Here is a 23,215-nt window from a genome sequence, read left to right as displayed (position 1 = left end):
CACAGTATATAGGGGCTTTTTGCACTGCAGGGACCTTTTTACCATAGAAACTGGGAGCGTATTTAGTTCTAGGAACTCCATTTGGGAGAACTAAATAAGCTCGTACTTCAGAGTGGGGTCTAAAACAGTTCTATAGGAGCTATCAGTGATGTAAGTCTACGCTGATTGGACAAACGCATATGAAACACTGGCTTTAAAAAGCCATGTAATAATATTTACTCCACGAACATTAAAACAACGATAATAACTTCCGCAGTTGTGGATGCGCCTGTATGCATGTTTCATACGGATTACATAATCTCAGAATATTTACTTTCCATTTAAATTCGTTAATTTGAAAGTAGACATTTCACTCTCTATATATATTCATGTCTGCAAGGCAAATATACACAGAGCTTTGAGGTTTTATGCTTAAGTTCACAGAAACAGCAGAAAGCTCATCCTGTCTGCTTTCATTATTTTACAAAAGCACAACGTTTCGTTGTTATTCTGAGTGTACACAAATAAACAGAATCTTTACAGATTCAAAAAAGGTATTACTTTTATCTGAATGACCAAAAATGGAGTATATTGCACCGGCGCCTCCATCTGTCATGCAGTAAGCATGCAACTGTTCAGCTTCCACACAGACACTTGAATAGTGCACATTTTTCGTGGTTCACATTACATGGAGTGGCCATGTAAAGTTGCTACTACATACATCTTTCAGATGAAAAGCCATATTTGAGGTTGATGAATGATAGGTGAGCATTTGGATGTCCGGCCCAATGTACTGTATCACCACATGGACCAGCGGTTAACGATCTGTCTTTCATGGACTGCGTGACTTTGCCACTTCCTGTGGAATTTTTTTTTTTTTTTTCTGCGACCAAGCAACTAATAAAATTTTGGTTGACCAAGCCTCTTCTCGTTGACTAACGGTTAGTCGACTATTAGGGGGCAGTCCTAGAGGAAACCAATGACAGAAAACAAAAACAGCTCAGATCACAGCGTTGTCCATTCACCGGTTGCTGATGTTTGCAAGTGCCGTGAATAAAGACATCACTGTCGGCCACTTCGAACTTCGAAGTTCTTGCTGCCGGTGCAATTGCAACCAGTAAAATGGCGCAAGGGAGAAATTGGTTCTCTAGGAACTACCACGCTGGTTAGTTCCTTGAACTACACAGTGCGAAGCCCCTTATATGTGACCCTGGACCACAAAACCAGTCTTTATTGATTTTTCTTTTATGCCAAAAATCACTAGGATATTAAGTAAAGATCATGTTCCATGTAGATATTTTGTAAATTTCCTGCCGTAAATATATAAAAACTCATTTTTTGATTAGTAATATGCACTGCTAAGAACTTTCTTTGGACAAATGTAAAGGCGATTTTCTCAATATTTAGATTTTCTTGCACCCAGATTTTCAAATAGTTGTATCTCAAACAAATATTATCCTATCCTAACAAGCCATACATCAATGGAAAGCTTATTTATTCAATCTCAATTTCAAAATTGAACAATTTCAAAGTTTTGTGGTCCAGGGTCAAATATATACCTTCTGAAGACCGGCTTTCGGTCAGTAGAGTGTTCGGTGACATAATGGGAAAAGCAGCTAATTTATCGTAGTTTGATAAAGGACAAATTGTAATTGGATAGTGCCTTGAAACTTCAGTCTTCGAAGTGCCACATATTGTGGGTTGTTCAGAGTATGTATCAGAAGTGGTGCACGGATGGTCAAACAACAGACCATCGTCCAGCCATGTGTGGCCTGCAGCTCACTGATGCCAGAAGGGAATGGAGACTGTTGAGCATTGCTCACAGTGACCGCAGGGCCACAGTGTGACAAATGACCAGCCGCTACCAACAGTGGTGACCAGCGCTATGTGTCACAGCACACAGTTCATCACAGACTTCTGCGACTCAGCCGGGTCCCCATGCTAACTGCACGTCATCACCAACAATGCATGAAATGGACCCAAGATCATCAAGATTGGACCAGCGATGATTGGAAGAAAGTGGCCTGGTCTGACAAATCAAGATTCCTGGTGCATCACTTTGACGGCTGAGCGCGGATACACTGATTACCAACAGAGGCTATGGCACCTGGATGCACTGGTAAGCGGACGTAGCCGGTTTTGCTGTGGGACACTTTAGGCCCCATTATTCCAATAGCACAATTCTTGACAGCTGTCAGGTATCTAAACATTGTTGCAGACCAAGTGCCCCATTCATGGCAACTGTGTTCCTGGCCATTACCAACAGGATGATGTGCCTTGCCACACTGCCAGAATTGTCAAGGAGTGCTTCGAGGAACATGATAGTTAATATCTGTTATTGCCTTGGCCTCCAAATTCACCTGAAATGAACACAATGGAGAAGTAGGTTCACGATAAATCACCACAACCCCACAATGTACAGGAACTGGAGGACCTGCTGTTGACATTATGGTGCCAAATACCTATTGTCACCTCATCGAATCAATGCTTCGCCTCGTGGCTGCTGTTTTGTGGGCTAAAGGAGGTCCTACAGATAGGTGGTCATAATGTAATATGTGACTCTGGACGACAAAACCAGTCTTAAGTAACACGGGTGTATTTGAAGCAATAGCCAAAAATGCATTGTATGGGTCAAAATGATCGATTTTTCTTTTATGCCAAAAATTATTAGGATATTAAGTAAAGATCATGCTCCATTAAGAAATTTGGTAAATTTCCTACCATGAATATATCAAACCTTAATTTTTGATTAGTAATATGCATTGCTAAGAACTTCATTTGGACAACTTTAAAGGCGATTTTTTCCATATTTAGTTTTTTTGCACTCTCAGATTCCAGATTTTCAAATAGAATCTCGAAATATATCCCCAAATATTGTCCTAACCTAACAAACCATACATCAATGAAAAGCTTATCTCAATTAAAAAAATGGTTTTGTGGTCCAGGGTCACATATCTCAATAGTGTAAATGAGAAGTAAATTTCATCGAGTGGAAACGTTTGGTACTGCGCCCAAAACAAAACCTTACTGAAAGCTCAATATTCGAGATATCAACCTCAACTTGTTTAGATTCATGGCTTTGATATTCACAGTTTTAGAGTAAAACCAAAGTCCTTTTAAGACAAGTCATGTCACTCGGTGGCCATCTTTGAAACGCCTCTCGGGCATCCAAGTGCAGCTCCTATCTCTTTGAATGGGGAAACATCAAATTCTCCAAAACTGTTCGCCAAACTTACGATTAAATTTCATATTTGAAATCTCCAAAGAAATCCAACAAGAACTGCCTCATAAATATAGTTCCTTGTGCTTTAATAGCGTTAAAAAAATGCTTATTTTTCCGGCTAGATGAGCCAGTGCGCATGCGCAGTACTGAACGCACGTCTTAGAGCGCCGACTGTTTCTATAGCAACCGGGACTTCTAACTGCAGCTGCAGTGACGCGCTGACTTTACTCATCAACGATTGGCTCTTTCACTAAGAAGGCGGGGCTTCGCGGCCAAGATGACCGTTGCATTTTTCCCCATTCAAAACTACACAAGTGACATGTCTTTGGTATTCTATAGTCTTTGGTAAAACATCTTTTGAAAAATATATATTTCATATCAAATTTAAAAATATGCTTGTCCATTTTCTTCTTAATAAAAATAAACTTCTTTTCATTAACACTTTTTTTTACTTCAAAAAAAAAAAAAATACCAAACTTAAGTCTGTGCTCCAAAGCATTCAAGATTTACGACAAGCTGGAAATGTTATTTTCAGGTCTGTGCTCAAGTGGTTTACAGATAATAAATGGATCATTCCATAAATATAAAATAGAGTTTTGTCATTTCATTGACAAAGCAACAACAGAGGGATAAATCAAGATACAAGTACTTGATATTCAAAATTACATAAGAACAGTCTTGTATTCTGAGAAATGGATCAAAATGAAGTAGATTTAAACTTAAAACTAGAGAAAAAAATATCTGCCAGTGGGGTCAGAAAAATAAGTTTAATGTTTTAAGTATTTAAGCATAAAGTGACACCAAAAAATGACGTGATATCTTAAGTAATTTTACTTCAAGTAAACGTATCTTGATTTAAGAATGTACTAGAAAACGACAAAAGTACTGAGGAAGAAAATCATTTTTTCCAGTGGATAGACTTTTGGGCTGTCAGTGTGACATGCTATAGCTCAACTAAAGCTATTTTAAGCAGTTTTCTTATAGTAAATGTCTCCAGAATTTTGACAGGTAGTGTCACCAAAAGGTGACTAGAAATAATGGAAAAAAGAAACTGTGACCAGGTACAGCACCTCAAATAGATCACTGAATAAAATGTTATTTACCAATGACCCAATTATAATCTTACCTTAGATTTAAAACAACAGGTTTTATGTATGAAAAAATATTTTTTTGAAGGTCAGGCTGTGTTGCTAAGATGCCAGGAAGTGTATTTTTAGAGTGTTTGGGCGTTAGTATGCGGGTCTGACAGCAGGTGTGTGTACGTGCAGCGCTGCATTCTCTCATTCTTTCATCGCACATTTCAGTTCTCAGTGCTAAGTGGGTACCGTGGAAGAAAAAAAAATTGGAATAGTAACAAAAAGGGCAAAATCAAAGGTGTTATTCATATTAGAAATATTACAAGATTTTCCGAGGAAAAAGTGACTGGTGCTTGTCTGTGCAAATCCTTTGCCAAGATGCAATGGGACTGCAATGGAGTTGGTATGCGGTTGCTAAGGTCAGGTCATATTTATGCAGTGCTGTATACAATACATACTGTTTATTGCTTGTTAACCATTTTTTAGCATGCATCTGAAAATTAAATTTCCAGGATATAACTGTCGTAAATCTTAAATGCTTTGGAGTACATACTTAAGTTTGGAAGATTAGTGCTGACGTTAAAAAAAAAAAAAGTTTTAGACTAAATGTTTTAGAATTTTATTATTGTGAAAAATGCACAAAATTTATATTTTTAAGTTTTATAGTAAATATACAGTCGTGGCCAAAAGTTTTGAGAATTACATAAATATTGGAAATTGGAAAATTGCTGCTTAAGTTTTTATAATAGCAATTTGCATATACTCCAGAATGTTATGAAGAGTGATCAGATGAATTGCATAGTCCTTCTTTGCCATGAAAATTAATTTAACCCCCCCCCCAAAAAAACTTTCCACTGCATTTCATTGCTGTCATTAAAGGACCTGCTGAGATCATTTCAGTAATCGTCTTGTTAACTCAGGTGAGAATGTTGACGAGCACAAGGCTGGAGATCATTATGTCAGGCTGATTGGGTTAGAATGGCAGACTTGACATGTTAAAAGGAGGGTGATGCTTGAAATCATTGTTCTTCCATTGTTAACCATGGTGACCTGCAAAGAAACACGTGCAGCCATCATTGCGTTACATAAAAATGGCTTCACAGGCAAGGATATTGTGGCTACTAAGATTGCACCTAAATCAACAATTTATAGGATCATCAAGAACTTCAAGGAAAGAGGTTCAATTCTTGTTAAGAAGGCTTAAGAGCATCCAAGAAAGTCCTGCAAGCGCCAGGATGGTCTCCTAAAGAGGATTCAGCTGCGGGATCGGAGTGCCACCAGTGCAGAGCTTGCTCAGGAATGGCAGCAGGCAGGTGTGAGCGCATCTGCACACACAGTGAGGCCAAGACTTTTGGAAGATGGCCTGGTGTCAAGAAGGGCACTTCTCTCCAAAAAAAACATCAGGGACAGATTTATCTTCTGCAAAAAGTATGGCGAATGAACTTCTGAGGACTGGGGCAATGTCATATTCTCCGATGAAGCCTCTTTCCGATGGTTTGGGGCATCTGGAAAAAGGCTTGTCCGGAGAAGAAAAGGTGAGCGCTACCATCAGTCCTGTGTCATGCCAACAGTAAAGCATCCTGAGACCATTCATGTGTTGGGTTGCTTCTCATCCAAGGGAGTGGGCTCACTCACACTTTTGCCCAAAAACACAGCCATGAATAAAGAATGGTACCAAAACACCCTCCAACAGCAACTTCTTCCAACAATCCAAAAACAGTTTGGTGAAGAACAATGCATTTTCCAGCACGATGGAGCACCGTGCCATAAGGCAAAAGTGATAACTAAGTGGCTCGGGGACCAAAGCGTTGGAATTTTGGGTCCATGGCCTGGAAACTCCCCAGATCTTAATCCCATTGAGAACTTGTGGTCAATCCTCAAGAGGCGGGTGGACAAACAAAAACCCACTAATTCTGACAAACTCCAAGAGGTGATTATGAAAGAATGGGTTGCTATCAGTCAGGATTTGGCCCAGAAGTTGATTGAGAGCATGCCCAGTCGAATTGCAGAGGTCCTGAAAAAGAAGGGCCAACACTGCAAATACTGACTCTTTGCATAAATGTCATGTAATTGTCGATAAAAGCCTTTGAAACGTATGAAGTGCTTGTAATTATATTTCAGTACATCACAGAAACAACTGAAACAAAGATCTAAAAGCAGTTGAGCAGCAAACTTTGTAAAAACTAATATTTGTGTCATTCTCAAAACTTTTGGCCACGACTGTACATTTTCAAAAAATGTTTTACTCTAAAACTACATAAAAAAACAAAGTTTCAAATTTGAAGTTGATATCTCAAAAAAAATATCTGTAAGATTTATTTGGGCACAGTAATAATTGTTTCCACTAGATGAAATTTGCTTCACATCCATTTCCGATAAGGTACAACATTACAAGTATGAGTATTTTTTCTTGAATACATGACTTTGACCATGACATTTTTCTGTTCACACTTTAAGTGCCAAAACTTACAACTTGGTTTCCTATCATTCCGAAAAAGTAAAAATCCATATATAATAATACATATATAAATTAAAAATTAAATTGACCAAACAGCACCAGTAGGTTAAGAAAATAAGTCATTTTGTTTAAAAATGTTATTAAAATTAAGTTTATTATGCCTAAATAGTAAAATGTCAACCAATGGAGTGAAAAAAAAAAAAAACTAAATTTCCTTTATGCCATTGGCAGACATTTTTTCTTGTTTTAAGTGAAAAGCCACTTAATTTTATTAAATTTTGCTTCTCAAGTAATTGTATCTGCATTTAATTCAGTCTTAAGCAGCTCCACAGAAAACAACAGCATCATTATTCAGCTCACGTTTTGTTTTCATCCAATTGTGTTAGTGGCGTCAAGTCAATAATATTATTTAAAAAATGACTTGGATCATTGTTATTTGGTTGCTGGGGTGTTCAGGGTATTAATTATATGATAAAAAGACTTGCATCCTTAATATTCTAGTCTTTATATATGGCTTGGGTCCTTTCTTCAGTGCAATTCTCTGGGATTTTTACATCAGTTTTATCATCTGTCAAATGAAAACTGTAAGACAAACAATAGCACACGTCTCGGCATGATTTGAGAGTTACAAGCTGAAAACTCCTAACCCCAAGTATGAGCAAAAGTAAATGGCCCCTAACAAAACAACAAGTGAGATATTCTGACTTTTTCACCCCTATAGAGCCGGGCATGCAGGTCCCACTTAATCTCACAGCTTGAAACAATGGCACTGTGAGAGCGAAATGACAGCTGCTCTGTTTATAGAGCACAGATACGGGCATTATCAGCGACTCCCGCCTCAAGAATACTGGGGATCTGATAACCTCCCCTTAAGCACACCTCAGAAAGCTCTTAAGAGAGCCAGGAATGTCTCCAGGCTTTCGGAGAGGCGTTGAAGGACGTGTCCCGTCGCCGGGCTGATGACAGCAGGGGAACACTGAGGCTGTTAATCCTCACATAGAGCAAACAGTCTGTTTACACGCTTCAGCTTCAGCATTCACTCAGCACCAGCATCTCGTTTCCTCATAGATGACTACGCATTCTGATTTATAAGGCTGATGGAATGATTTGCAAATACACAACAGGTTATATACTTTCCCACCACAAAAGGTTTTCTATGCATTTTTGCCATTCATAAAGAGCTTTCACAATGCAAAAATCACTTTGTCTTGTTTTCTGTTACATTTACATGAGAATATTGTAAATGTATTACTTTTAAAAGTAACTCTTCCCAACACTGAAAGTAACAAAGTAATGTAATTACTTACTTTTTAGGGAGTAACGCAATACTGAAATGCATTACTTTTAAAAGTAACTTTTCCCAACACTAAAAGTAACTAAGTAACGTAATTAATTACTTTTTTAGGGAGTAACGCAATATTGTAATGCATTACTTTTAAAAGTAACTTTTCCCAACACTGAAAGTAACTAAGTGACATAATTAGTTACTATTTTAGGGAGTAACGCAATATTGTAATTAATTTGTTTTAAAAGTAACTTTCCCAACACTGAAAGTAACTGAGAAACGTAATTAGTTACTTTTATAAGGGAGTAACACAATATTGCAATGCATTACTTTTAAAAGTAACTTTTCCCAACACTGAAAGTAACTAAGTAACGTAATTAGTTACTTTTTTTAAGGGAGTAACACAATATTGTAGTGCATTACTTTTAAAAGTAACTTTTCTCAACACTGAAACTAACTAAGTAATGTAATTAGTTACTTTTTTTAAGGAATTAACACAATATTGTAGTGCATTACTTTTAAAAGTAACTTTTCCCAACACTGAAAGTAACTAAGTAACGTAATTAGTTACTTTTTTTAAGGGAGTAACACAATATTGCAATGCATTACTTTTAAAAGTAACTTTTCTCAACACTGAAAGTAACTAAGTAACGTAATTAGTTACTTTTTTAAGGGAGTAACACAATATTGCAATGCATTACTTTTAAAAGTAACTTTTCTCAACACTGAAAGTAACTAAGTAACGTAATTAGTTACTTTTTTAAGGGAGTAACACAATATTGTAGTGCATTACTTTTAAAAGTAACTTTTCCCAACACTGAAAGTAACTAAGTAACGTAATTAGTTACTTTTTTTAAGGGAGTAACACAATATTGCAATGCATTACTTTTAAAAGTAACTTTTCTCAACACTGAAAGTAACTAAGTAACGTAATTAGTTACTTTTTTAAGGGAGTAACACAATATTGTAGTGCATTACTTTTAAAAGTAACTTTTCCCAACACTGAAAGTAACTAAGTAACGTAATTAGTTACTTTTTTTAAGGGAGTAACACAATATTGCAATGCATTACTTTTAAAAGTAACTTTTCTCAACACTGAAAGTAACTAAGTAACGTAATTAGTTACTTTTTTAAGGGAGTAACACAATATTGTAGTGCATTACTTTTAAAAGTAACTTTTCCCAACACTGAAAGTAACTAAGTGACATAATTAGTTACTATTTTAGGGAATAACGCAATATTGTAATTAATTAGTTTTAAAAGTAACTTTCCCAACACTGAAAGTAACTGAGAAACGTAATTAGTTACTTTTATAAGGGAGTAACACAATATTGCATTGCATTACTTTTAAAAGTAACTTTTCTCAACACTGAAAGTAACTAAGTAACGTAATTAGTTACTTTTTTAAGGGAGTAACACAATATTGCAATGCATTACTTTTAAAAGTAACTTTTCTCAACACTGAAAGTAACTAAGTAACGTAATTAGTTACTTTTATAAGGGAGTAACACAATATTGCATTGCATTACTTTTAAAAGTAACTTTTCTCAACACTGAAAGTAACTAAGTAACGTAATTAGTTACTTTTATAAGGGAGTAACACAATATTGCATTGCATTACTTTTAAAAGTAACTTTTCCCAACACTGAAAGTAACTAAGTAACGTAATTAGTTACTTTTTTTAAGGGAGTAACACAATATTGCAATGCATTACTTTTAAAAGTAACTTTTCTCAACACTGAAAGTAACTAAGTAACGTAATTAGTTACTTTTTTTAAGGGAATAACACAATATTGTAGTGCATTACTTTTAAAAGTAACTTTTCCCAACACTGAAAGTAACTAAGTGACATAATTAGTTACTATTTTAGGGAATAACGCAATATTGTAATTAATTAGTTTTAAAAGTAACTTTCCCAACACTGAAAGTAACTGAGAAACGTAATTAGTTACTTTTATAAGGGAGTAACACAATATTGTAGTGCATTACTTTTAAAAGTAACTTTTCTCAACACTGAAAGTAACTAAGTAACGTAATTAGTTACTTTTTTAAGGGAGTAACACAATATTGCAATGCATTACTTTTAAAAGTAACTTTTCTCAACACTGAAAGTAACTAAGTAACGTAATTAGTTACTTTTTTTAAGGGAGTAACACAATATTGCAATGCATTACTTTTAAAAGTAACTTTTACCAACACTGAAAGTAACTAAGTAACGTAATTAGTTACTTTTTTTTAGGGAGTAACGTTATATTAAAATGTATTACTTTTAAAAGTAACTTTTCCCAACACTGAAAGTAACTAAGTAACATAATTAGTTACTTTTTTTTAGGGAGTAACGTTATATTAAAATGTATTACTTTTAAAAGTAACTTTTACCAACACTGAAAGTAACTAAGTAACGTAATTAGTTACTTTTTTTTAGGGAGTAACGTTATATTAAAATGTATTACTTTTAAAAGTATCTTTTCCCAACACTGAAAGTAACTAAGTAACATAATAAGTTACTTTTTTAGGGAGTAACGCAATATTGTAATTAATTAGTTTTAAAAGTAACTTTTCTCAACACTGAAAGTAACTAAGTAATGTATTTAGTTACTTTTTTAGGGAGTAATGCAATATTGCAATGCATTACTTTTAAAAGTATCTTTTTCCAATACTAAAAGTAACTAAGTAATGTAATTAGATCATTTTTAGGAAGTGCAACACACTTTTTTCCTAAAACTGGTTGTAATACATTATATTTTTTCGTAAATAACTGCAACCAAAGTTGGAAAGCATTATTGAACTGAACATTATTACTGAACTGAATCAACACTGAACTGACTGGAGCTGAATACTGACACTATTGTCTTTTTTTCAGAGCTACTTCACAGCTGAATTTGTCTCATATTTGATGAAATTTTATCACCATGAAGCTGCTTTGAAACAATCTGTATTGCATACAGTGCTATAGAAAAAAAGGTGACTTCACTTGCTAAAGTGCTTAAGGTAATTGATTTGAACAAACTCCTAAAATTAAAAAATGGGCAAAAATAGCAATGATAAAAACTTCCAGTATAAACCAGCAACAACAAATGCCAGACAATTCTATTTTCTCCAGTTCTGGAGCCTATTGTAGACAAGGGAAAAAGGTCACAGATTATTTTATCACTTGACATTCTGACATTCCTTACAACAATGGTTATGGCATTTGAGCAGACAGGAGGAGATGCCCTCGCTGCAGCCAAAGTGCTGAGCACAGACCGTTCCCACACTCTGCCCAAAAGACAAAAAAAACAAAGGAACATCAGATGAAGTCAGTCTGAACAGATTAACAAGTTATTACAACTTTAAGTTAGAGATGAAATCATCTATTTATCTATCACCAGTCAAAAGTTTTTGAACAGTAAGATTTTTAAGTAAGTTTACTGAGAAATACAGCAAAAGCAGTAATATTGGGAAATCTTTTACTATTTAAAATAACTGCTTTCTATTTGAATATATTTTAAAATGTAATTTATTCCTAGGATCATAGCTAAATTTTCATTAAATTATAGAAATGAATACTTTTACTTAGCAAGGATCCTTTAAATTGGCCAAAAAATGTGTGAAAGACATGTTTTTAATGTTACAAATTATTTCTATTTCAGATAAATGCTGTTCTTCCTGAAAAAAAAAAATGTTTTTTGAACAGCTAATCAAAATGTTATAATGATTTCTAAATGATCATGTATCTAGAGTAATGCTAAAAATTCAGCTTTGAAATCACAGGAATAAATTACATTTTAAAATATATTCAAATAGAAAGCAGTTATTTTAAATAGTACAAATATTTCAGATTTTTACTGTTTTTGCTGTACTTCGAATCAAATAAATGCAGGCTTGGTGAGCAGAAGAGACTTTTTTTTAAAAAACACATTAAAAATCGTACTGTTCAAAAACTTTTGACTGGAAGTGTATATATATCTAGATCAAACATAAGATCAATATAAACTATATTTAAAATGAAACGTGTAACTAAAATACACCACATTTTGAAAGCTAAACACACATGTTTGGTTCAGATATGGTTGAACTGACGCTGTAATGAGATCAACAGGAGGCTATAGTGAGAAACCGAATAGACTGACATCAAACCATCGTTTCCAAAAATATTCCCAGGCCTGGTGTGTGTAACAGTGTCAATCGATGAGAGCATTTCAAACACCAGCGAGGGACTGGAGGTGTGTGTTTATGAAGACCGCTGTTACCTTAAATGATCTCTGTGGGTTTCCTCCTGTATCAACACCAATCTCTCCTGACCAAACTAACCTAATAAACCCAGCTGAATCACAAACAATCTGCCCACAGACTCCAGAGAAACAGTCCAGCAAACCAGAACCTCATTTGCATTTTTGCTTTGTTTTCCAGCAGAACAAAACCTAAACCTCCTTCAAACGAAATACCAAACAAGATATTCTTTACCCCTAATTGGTCAATGTTCTGTACATAAAGATACAACATTTTCATTGGTTGGTCTACCTTGGCACGTCCTCTCATTGGTCAGAAGTTTGTATCCTTTCTTGCAGCTGCATTCGAAGCTGCCGACCGTGTTTCTGCACACATGGTCACACCCGCCGTTGTTCATGCGGCATTCGTCAATGTCTGTAACGAGAGACACAGAGAGAGAGTTTGAGCAGATACACATGCACTGGATTAAGTCTGTTCCCTTCAGTTCACCGTGATTCAAACCAGCAGCGGAGGATACATGTGAAATAATCAAAAGGTAAAAGGGGTGACTGACCGTAAATATGACAGATTTGTCTGGGCTTAAACTATCAGCTTACTGTTTGAATCAGAAGAAGAGAGGAGGAAAGAAAACACCTTTTTTCAATTGAAATTTTTATATGTATACAGATTTGAGGAACCACATAACATTACAAACATTTCACATTTTTCAAAATAATGATTGAATATGAAAGACTTAAAGAGATAGTTCACACAAAAATGAAAATTCCCGGGGTGCATATGACTTTCTTCTTTCAGACAAATACAATCAGAGTTATATTAAAAAATGTCTTGGCTCTTCCACACTTTGTAATGGCAGTGAATGGCTGTTGAGACTTTGAAGTCCAATAAAGTGCATAAATCCATCATAAAAAGTACTCCACACTGATTGGGGGTGTTAATAAAAACCATTTGAAGCAAATCGATGCATTTGTGTACGAAAGATATCCATATTTAAAACTGTATAAACTGTAATCTCGTTTTCTATTGAAATTTTATAGAAATGTATGCAGATTGTGGAACCATATAATACTACAAACATTTCACATTTTTAAGAAAAGACAAAACCTTTTAAAGAATTAATAAAGCTGTATTTCACCCCAAAATAAAAATTACCCCTTGATTTACTCACCCTCAAGCCATTCTAGGTGTATATGACTTTCTTCTTTCAGATGAATACAATTGGAGTTATATAAAAAAAAATATCATGCTTTATAATGGCAGTGAATGGCTGTTGAGATTTTGAGGTCCAATAAAGTGCATAAATCCATCATAAAAAGTACTTCACAGTGATCCGGGGTGTTAATAAAAAGCATTTGAAACAAATTGACGCATTTGTGTAAGAAAAATATCCATATTTTGTTCACGTTCCAGCTAGAGATAATGGTTTATAACAGTGTTTCTCAACTCCAGTCCTCGGGACCCACTGCTCTGCACATTTTGTATGTCTTCCTCATTTAAGGCACCTGATTTTGATCATCAGCTCATTAGTAGAAAGATTCATGAACTGAACTGAGTGTGTCAGACTCAGAAACATACAAAATGTGCAGAGCAGTGGGTCCCGAGGACTGGAGTTGAGAAACACTGGTTTATAAAGTCATAAATATGGATATTTTTCTTACACAAACGCATCGATTTATGTCAAAAGGCCTTTATTAATCCCCCAAAGCTGTGTGGAGTACTTTTTATGATTGATGGACACACTTTATTGGACTTCAAAGTCTCAACACCCATTCACTGCCATTATAAATCTTGGAGAAGCCAGGACTTTTATTAATATAACTCTGATTATATTTGTCTGAAAGAAGAAAGTCGTATAAACACCTACTGTAGGATGGCTTGTGGGTGAGTAAATCATGGGGTAATTTTCATTTTTGGGTGAATTATCCCTTTAACAAATCAATTTTACTCTCCATTATAAAAAGATGGAGAAAATGTTGGAGTACCATGTATACAAACGAAAATAAAAGTCAAATTGTATAGAAATGTAATAATTCCCATGATTTACTCATCATCAAGCCATTCTAGGTGTATATGACTTTCTACTTTCAGACGAATACAATTGGAGTTGTATTAAAAATGCCCTGGCTTTTCCAAGATTTATAGTGGCAGTGAATGGGTGTTAAGATTTTGAAGTCCAAAAAAGTGCATCCATCCATCATAAAAAGTACTCCACACGCTCAGTGGGGTTAGTAAAGGCCTCGATTTAGTATTTTTATGATGGATAGATGCACTTTATTGGACTTCAACAACCATTCACTGCCATTATAAAATTTGGAAGAGCCAGGATATTTTTTAACACAACTCTGATTGTATTTGTCTGAAAGTAGAAAGTCATATACACCTAGAATGGCTTGAGGGTGAGTAAAATCATAGGGATTTTTTTTTCTTTGGGGGGGGGGGGGGGTGAACTAACACTTTAACAAAAACAATCAAATAAGTTCATGCTACGATTTAAAAAAGCTGGAGAAAATTCTGGAGTGCCATGTAAATAAAAAAAAGAAAGAAGAAAAGATTTAGCTTTATAATGTTTTAAATATGGATATTTTTCTTACACAAAAGCATTTTGATTCCCTTCAGAAGGCCTTTCTTAACCTTCCGGAGCCATGTAAAGTACTTTTTATGATGGATTGATGCACTTTATTGGACTTTAAAATCTTAAACTCTCAAGAGGCAGGACATTTTTTTATATAACTCCAATTGTATTCGTCTGAAAGAAAAAAAGTCGTATACACCTAGGGTTGCTTAAGGGTGAGTGAATCATGGGGTAATTTTCACTTTTGGGTGAACTATAATCCCTGCTGCTCCCCAAAATCAATCAAATAATTTTACTCTCTATTTTAAAAAAGCTGGAGAAAATGTACCATGCATACGAAATAAAATAAAAGAAAAAAAAAGGAGATTACACTTTATAATGTTTTAATTATGAAGCCCTGTGGAGCACTTATGATGGATGGACCCACTTTTTTGGTCTTCAAAGTCTCAACACCCATTCACTGCCATTATAAAGCTTGGAAAAGCCAGAACATTTCTTAATATAACTGATTGTATTCGTCTGAAAGAAGAAAGTAATGTACACCTAGGATGATTTGAAGGTGAGAAAATCACAATTTTTTGAGTGAACTATCCCTTTAGCAAAATCAAATAATTTTACTCTCCATTTTAAAAAGATGGAGAAAATGTTGGAGTACCATGTATACAAAAGAAAAGAAAAGAAAATTTGTATAGAAATGTATACAAATTAGGGAACCTTCAATAAATCAGAAAAAAGTAAGAACAGCATGTAACAGAAAAAGACAAAAACAACCACATAATTTAGCTTTCTATTTATAAAAAACTATTAAAAGTAATTCCATGTCATTTCATAGAAAATTAAAACACATTTTACTCCTACTTAATTCGACCTAAGAACTCACCTCGACCGCAGACATAATTAAACATAATCAAACTGTTTGTCATTTTGTAAAAGGCAGACTCTGCTTAAATCCTAGGTGCTTTAAATGTCTTAAACATTGCTAATTTCATTTCAACCGCTATGAAGTTTACCAGAGAAACTCAACTTTATTTTCTGAAGCAACATATTTGAGTCCAAATATTAAGTCTGGGATATTAAACAGTGTTTTTTCTCAACCTAAAACGATTACATTTACGCATTTTGCAGTAGCTTTTATCAGACGTGACTTCCATTGCATTCGGTTTACGTCAGTTTTTGTATTCCCTGGGAATTAAACCCATGACCTTCAGCGATCTCTACGGTCTGAGATACAGGAATCAAAGAAGAGACAAGAAATGAGGAGAGAATAAGAGAAAGGACTGAATGCGAGAGGATTGTGACGGACACACATGGAGCGAATGTGCGACTTCAGAGCGTTTGTGTGGCCGCTGCGGGACTCCGACAGGAGGAAGTCTTTCAGGATCGCGTCTCCTCTGGCCTTTTCTCTCTGAATCGGGGATCAATATATCATCAGCTTGTCCTGCTTTCCATGGGCTTTGATTGAGCTGCTCTGGATGTTTCTGATTACGGCTGAATCATCTGAGTAAATGAGGCGTTCATCTCAGAGAGAGGCTGCATCATCTGGAGAAAATAACAGCATTAGGAGCAGAAGAAACTCTCGCTCTGGGCTTGAAGGAGGGTCTGTGTCTTCTCGTGCCAGTGCTGTCTGGGGATGTTTTTCTTTGTTTCTTCTACAGCAGAACTAATAAAACTCAATGTTCTTTTATCGGTCTTGTTAGCGTAACGTTATGAGTGCTAGAGGCAACGCAGGCTCCCAGTCTTGGCCGCACGAACCCGAAAGTCTACACTTCCAGTTGCTCTTCGGAAACTCTTTTATTCTTCGTTAAACCCTTTTGTGTTCCCTCATCCATTTTTCATGCTTCTTTACTTTCTTCAAAAGAAGTTGCTGATTTATATACACTTTTTCTGTCATTTTTCTGGGCTGCGAGATCAAGAGCGAAAGCTACATTTGGGGAAATTTCAGCCTGGTGGCCGAAAATGTTGGGAGCACCACATTTAGAAAAGAACAAAGAAAAGAAAAGAAAAAAATTATTTTATAGAATTTATACAAATGGGAAGCTTTTAAAATCATATAATAAAAAAAAGAATTTTCTTCCTACATTACACAGTAATTATTAACAATATTATAACAATGTTTACACAGTAAGAGTGATAAATAATTCTGTACTATAGGAAATATCAAACAGAAATAGAGGTGTAGAGGTTGCTAACTACCTTTAACCACCGAAGCACCACCTTTTTAGTGGTTTTTACATGACGTCAAATGGGTCACATAGGAGAACTCTGAGCTTTCATGAAACATTCCCAACTTGTAATTACAAGATCTTCAAAGTGTGAACGCTGTTTACAAGTTGAGAACGCATAATTACGGTAATTCAGAAATGACGGCATGCAATAATGAGTCTGAGTGGGAGTTTTTTATTTCTCATCTTTGAATTCAAAACCTGCTGAAAGCTCCAGGATTGATGACGGTATGAAACCTTGTTCAAAAACGACAGGAATTTGTACCTTACTGTTCCTATATCTATATATCTATCCATCTATCTATCTATTATCCATTCATCCGCCGCTTCAACTATCCGTCTATCCTTTCATCTTTCAGCCAATCGATCCAATCAAACCAAACTTCATCAATCCATCCATCCGTTGTTTGTCCATCTATCCATCCATCTGTCCATCCATCCGTCTATCTATCCATCTGTCCATCCGTCCATCCATCCACCCGTCTATCCACCTGTCTATTCATCTATACCATCTGTTCATCTGTCCATCGATCAGTCCATTCATCCACCCTTTCATCCAACCATCAAGCCATCATCCATCCATCAAACAATCCATCATCCATCCATCCCTCAGTCAGTCCATACATCATGCATCTATACATTCCATCCATCAATATATCCACCTATCCATTCATTCATCCATCCATCCATCCATCTATTCATCCATTCGTCTGTCTATCCTTTCATCCATCCAATGGATCTATCCATCCAGCCAACCGTCCGTCCAGCCATCTGTCCATCAATCCATCTATTCGTCCATCCATCCATCCATCCATCCATCCAATCTATTTGTCCATCCATCGATTCACCCACCCAACTACTGATCCATCCAGCTGTCTATTTATCTGTCCGTCCATCCATCCATCTGTCCGTTCATCCATCCATTTATCCAATCATCCATCCATCCGTCTTTCATCCTTTCATCCATCCAATGGATCTATCCTTCCAGCCAAACGTCCGTCCAGCCATCTGTCCATCAATCCATCTATTCATCCGTCCGTCCGTCCGTCCGTCCATCCATCCATCCATCCATCCATCCATCCATCCAACTACTGATCCATCCAGCTGTATATTTATCTTTCCATGCATCCATCTGTCCATCCATCTGTCCGTTCATCCATCCATTTATCCAATCATCCATCCATCCATCCGTCTGTCATCCTTTCATCCATCCAGCCATCTGTCCATCAATCCATCTATTCGTCCATCCGTCCATCCATCCGTCCGTTCATCCATCCATTTATCCATCCATCCATCCATCCATCGATTCACCCACCCAACTACTGATCCATCCAGCTGTCTATTTATCTGTCCGTCCATCCATCCGTCTGTCCACCCATCTGTCCGTTCATCCATCCATTTATCCAATCATCCATCCATCCATCTGTCTGTCATCTTTTCATCCATCCAATGGATCTATCCTTCCAGCCAACCGTCCGTCCAGCCATCCATCCATCGATTCACCCACCCAACTGCTGATCCATCCAGCTGTCTATTTATCTGTCCATCCATCCATCCATCATCCATCTGTCCATCCATCCATCCGTCTGTCCGTTCATCCATCCATTTATCCAATCATCCATCCATCCATTCATTCAGCCATCCATCCATCCATCTAATGTAACTTCTTTCATATTAAATTACATTTATCCAAACCAATGCAAAACATTTGCTCTCACTGACCCCTTAAAATCAGTTTTTTAATCGGCTGAGGTGTTATCGTCTCACGCGTCAATTTTTCTCTTTTAACTAGAACAGAAAAATGCATGTCGCTCCTAATTAGGACCGCTCGATTCAATTAGTTTGTGAGATTGAAGAATGATCTCAGCATGATCGTACCTTTGCAGGTCTTGCGGTCTGGCTGTAAGGTGAATCCCACGGGGCAGCTGCAACGAACTCCAGTCACGGCGTCATGACATGTGCTGTCGCAGCCTCCGTTATTAACCGCACACGTCTCTGAAATCACACACACACAGAAAGCAGCAGTCAGGACAGGAACAGCTTGACATATTTAGATATCAAACCTCATGAACGTCACATCTTGCCACTCTGGACAGCTTTGATTAGTTCAGTCATGAACGCGAGCAGCAAATGTCTGTCGAATATACTGTTATTGAGTGAAAAAAGCGTTGTCTAATAAGGGTTAGAGCTCAGCGTTCAGCTAAGGCACCTGTTAACCAGCAGATTAATACTTCACATTAACTATTACACTTTAGGCATTACAAATATGCATAAATTTGAACTTTGTTCAACTTTGTTGCATCAGTTTACCAGGGTTTGGTGTAGTCATTAAAAACATGAAACAACTAAAAAAGAAATTTGAATCCACTGTAAAACAATGCTAATAAATAAAGCATAAAAATGTTTTCTTTGCTTATACTGCTCACTTAATAATCTAAGCACAATAACTGTCATGAATAAGGGTTTACCACAAAGCTCTGCTGGCATTCACAAGCCCAACTTTATGAAAGAGACCGAGAGATGTTGGCGGTGTGTGCCAGGGTGCAGGTCTGTGTCACAACACGCCTCTGAAACGCTTAGAGATTCGCGAACGGCATCAATCTCTGATTATAACGTTTGACATCTACGGCTTTGAGAGCTGGAACACGCTCGCACACAAAGCACTCGCCTTTGTGTGGGCAAATTCTGTCATCTGAAAAGATTTGATTCAGCTGTGCGAGTGGATATAAATATAATCTTTTGATAGAGGGGATGATAAGCGGTGTTTGATTCACTGCGAGACACCTGTGAGCTTACTGAAGCGCGCTTTCCACTAAACGCTAATGATCCGTGCAGCGAGCCGAGTTAACCATCAAACCAAAACTCTCGTGTTATTCCGCCGGCTGTCTGAAGGAGTCCTCTTTCACGGGTCAACGATACCCTGAATGGCATCAGTTCAACATTCAGCTGATCCTCTCATATATAGTAAATCACCCTAATCAGTTTAACTATGACATGATTCATTAGTATTGAAACGGCTCATAATTTACATGCACTTTATGACCTTACTCTTTTTAATGTTCTAAAAAATATTTCCAAAAAATATTTATCATTCTAATCTAATTCTAAAAATGGATAAAATAAAAAAAACTTATACATACATTTAATACATTATTAAATTCTCTAAAGATTTACTCCACAAAGCTCTGCAGAATAATTACAATAATTTAACTGAATAATGAATCATTAATATTAAAACTTATAATTGCATTCACATTATGCCCTTACATTTAATTTTACTCTACAAATAAAATAAAATAAAACATAAAAAATAATAATTTAAAAATAAATAAAAACTAAGACAAAAAAATTATAATATAAATACTTACTTGACAAAGTTTTGCAGAATATCTCGCAGTAAATAACTAACAAGACTTACTATAAAATTATTAATTAATATTAAAACAGATTATAATTACATTTACATTATGTCCTTACATTTAAATGCTCTAAAAATAAAATAATGAAACACAAAAAACAATAATTTAAAAATAAATAAACAAATAAATACTATAAAATAAATAAAACAATATAAAAAATAAGACAAAAAAATATAATAATATAAATATTTACTGGACAAGATTAGCAGAATGTCATGCAGTAAATCAATATAATCAGTTTTACCATAAAATGATTAATTAATATTAAAACAGCTCATGATTACATTCCCATTATGTCCTTACAATTTAACACTCTAAAAAATAAAATAAAATGAAACAAATAATAATAATATTTTTTAAAATAAATAAATAAAATATAAACAATATAAAAATATTATATTAAAAAAGGTATTATAAAATAATTATTATAATAAAAATAAGACCAAAAAGTTATAATAATATGAATATTTACTGGGAAATAATTACACACGCTTCATGACCTTACATTTTAATAATCTTAAAAATCAAATATTACAAATATTTAAAAAAATTAAAAAATAATAATAATTTAACCAAAAGCTAAAAACCTAAAATATTAACAAAGCTCTGCAGAATAACTCTGTTTTCAATTTTAACCGCTAGCAACCACACAGAAGTGGATTTGCAAATACTGGGAAAGCATCAAGCCAATTCCAACATCGTAGCGTATTTTTCACAGACAAGCGCCATTTAAATGCTCTTAACAAAATGTAAAACTACAGCTTTAACACAAAAGTAGACCTAATCGAGATATAATTATCATTCCAGCTGTAGAGTAGCTTCAGATTGATGTCTGCTGCCAAAGATATCAGGCTCCTCTCGTCAGAGAGGGCTATAAGACCTTCTCTGCCGACTTCAAACATGCACTTCAAACATCAAGCACGTAACACCGTAACTCATGCAACACAGACAGAACAGCGGCTGGTTTTTGAGGCACCTGTGCGTGCCGAGACCCGTTCAAACCCCTTTATCGCTTGTGTCAGAAACGACTCGACTTTGGTTGCTTCTCAACACTCTCTCTATACGACACTCTTTGACAGGAATTAAATGTTAAGAATGGGAAAGCACACTCATTAACTAGTACCCAGCAGGCCAGCTGCTAATGTAAAACAACCTCCAAGGAAAATTCAGGGAAAAGGAGTTTCTACCGAGGCAAAATTCTAGACTGCTCTCAATTAGCTGCAATTAGGTCATCTAATGGCTTCCCAAGAGATCGGGTCATCTCACCTGCCCTTGTTCTTGCCATTCTGACTGCAACTTTAACCGAAATAGACAGCTGTTAAAAAAAGAACGTCTCCTGATTTGTGTATTTTGTGCAATAATACATGTAAACCCCAGACGCTGTTGGCATGTTTGCACCATCATCACCGTAATTGGACGTTTCACCTTACTTAAGCAAAACCATCCAGCTAGCACTTAGGAATCCGCTCACAATTGCAAATGTTGGCACAATTAGTTTATGAAAGGGTTGGAACAAGTCGGGAACATGCCGCCAGAGGTAGAGCTATTTGGTAAATATGACAGCTGTTGGCACAGGTCTCTCTCAACCTCAACCAAACACATCGGTCCCCATTAAATCCACTCTGATGTTAAAAGGTTGATGTGCAAACCGTTTTCCAAGAACGCCAATGCTTTCCAAGGCGAGAAAATAGCACGAGCTGATAGAAAGAGAAACAAAGTGAGACGCATTTTTGGTATCGTGACAAAGGCTGTCTTTGGGCTTTGGTGTATTTGCTGTGTGCTTATTTCAGGCCGAATAAACAAAATCCCAAGACAAGTGTGTTTCACCGATAGCCAGCATGCAGATTTAGTGCTAGAGCCAATGAGTCTCATTTATAATCTCAAGAGTCCTGAGTGTGCACCCAAAACAAACGCTTTCACAATTTGAAGTCGTGTGTGAGGCACTTTGAAAAATGAAGTGCGGTGACGTGTTATAGCAAGTCCAATTGAATTCCATTACAAGAATTTATCCCATTTTTTCGTAAAAGACTCATAGGAGACTGCAGCGACTTCACTGTTAAAACCTCATTAAACTTACTTGCTTAGAGAATGGGCAATTTCAGATGAGAATGTTGCAAGCAAGGTTTTATTCAGACAATTTAAGAGGAAAACCATTTTAATGGGGGTACACTGAATTGTGGTGATTTTCTGACTTGCCGGAATGAAAAAATTTGCCAAGAATTGGTGCAAATGTTGAAATTGGTACAATAAAGAGTTCCAGCATAACCAAACCTATTATTAAAGAAAGTAGCCAACAGGAATCAAGCTGGGGAAATTGACATATTTACCACTGGGTAAACTGCATTGTGGTGATCTCCTGACTTGGCTAACTAGCCAAGAATTGGTGCAAATGTTGAAATTAGTGCGATAAAGGTTAGTACAGTAAGTGTTCCAGCATAACCACACATAACTATTGAAAGTAGCAGCCAATATGAAGCAAGCTAGAGAAATTTACTTTTTTACTATCGGGTAAAGAATTTTAGTGGGGGTAAATTGCATTGTGGTAATCTCATGACTTGCAAAAACATAGAAATTAGCCAAGAATTGGTGCAAATGTTGAAATTAGTGTGATAAATGTTAGTAAGTGTTCCAGCATAACCACACATAACTATTGAAAGAAGTAGCCAATATGAAGCAAGCTAGAGAAATTTACTTTTTTACTATCGGGTAAAGAATTTTAGTGGGGGTAAATTGCATTGTGGTGATCTCATGACTTGCAAAAATTGGTAC

General features: G+C 35.9%; 1 protein-coding gene across 1 annotated transcript in view; it reads right to left on the bottom strand.

The window, feature by feature from the left end:
• scube3 (signal peptide, CUB domain, EGF-like 3) overlaps positions 1 to 23,215 on the bottom strand; it is a 169,673-nt gene that overhangs the window by 25,301 nt on the left and 121,157 nt on the right. Inside the window, exons 7-8 of the mRNA XM_073822994.1 lie at positions 18,906 to 19,022; positions 12,525 to 12,647 (exon numbers count right to left, since the gene is read on the bottom strand). Coding sequence (XP_073679095.1) covers positions 12,525 to 12,647; positions 18,906 to 19,022 — 240 coding nt within the window. The remainder of the gene's footprint in view (positions 1 to 12,524; positions 12,648 to 18,905; positions 19,023 to 23,215) is intronic.

The sequence above is a fragment of the Garra rufa genome, chromosome 18 (genome assembly GCF_049309525.1).
Source record: "Garra rufa chromosome 18, GarRuf1.0, whole genome shotgun sequence".
In the NCBI taxonomy this organism is placed as follows: Eukaryota; Metazoa; Chordata; class Actinopteri; order Cypriniformes; family Cyprinidae; genus Garra; species Garra rufa.
This window is presented reverse-complemented; position numbering and strand designations above follow the sequence as displayed.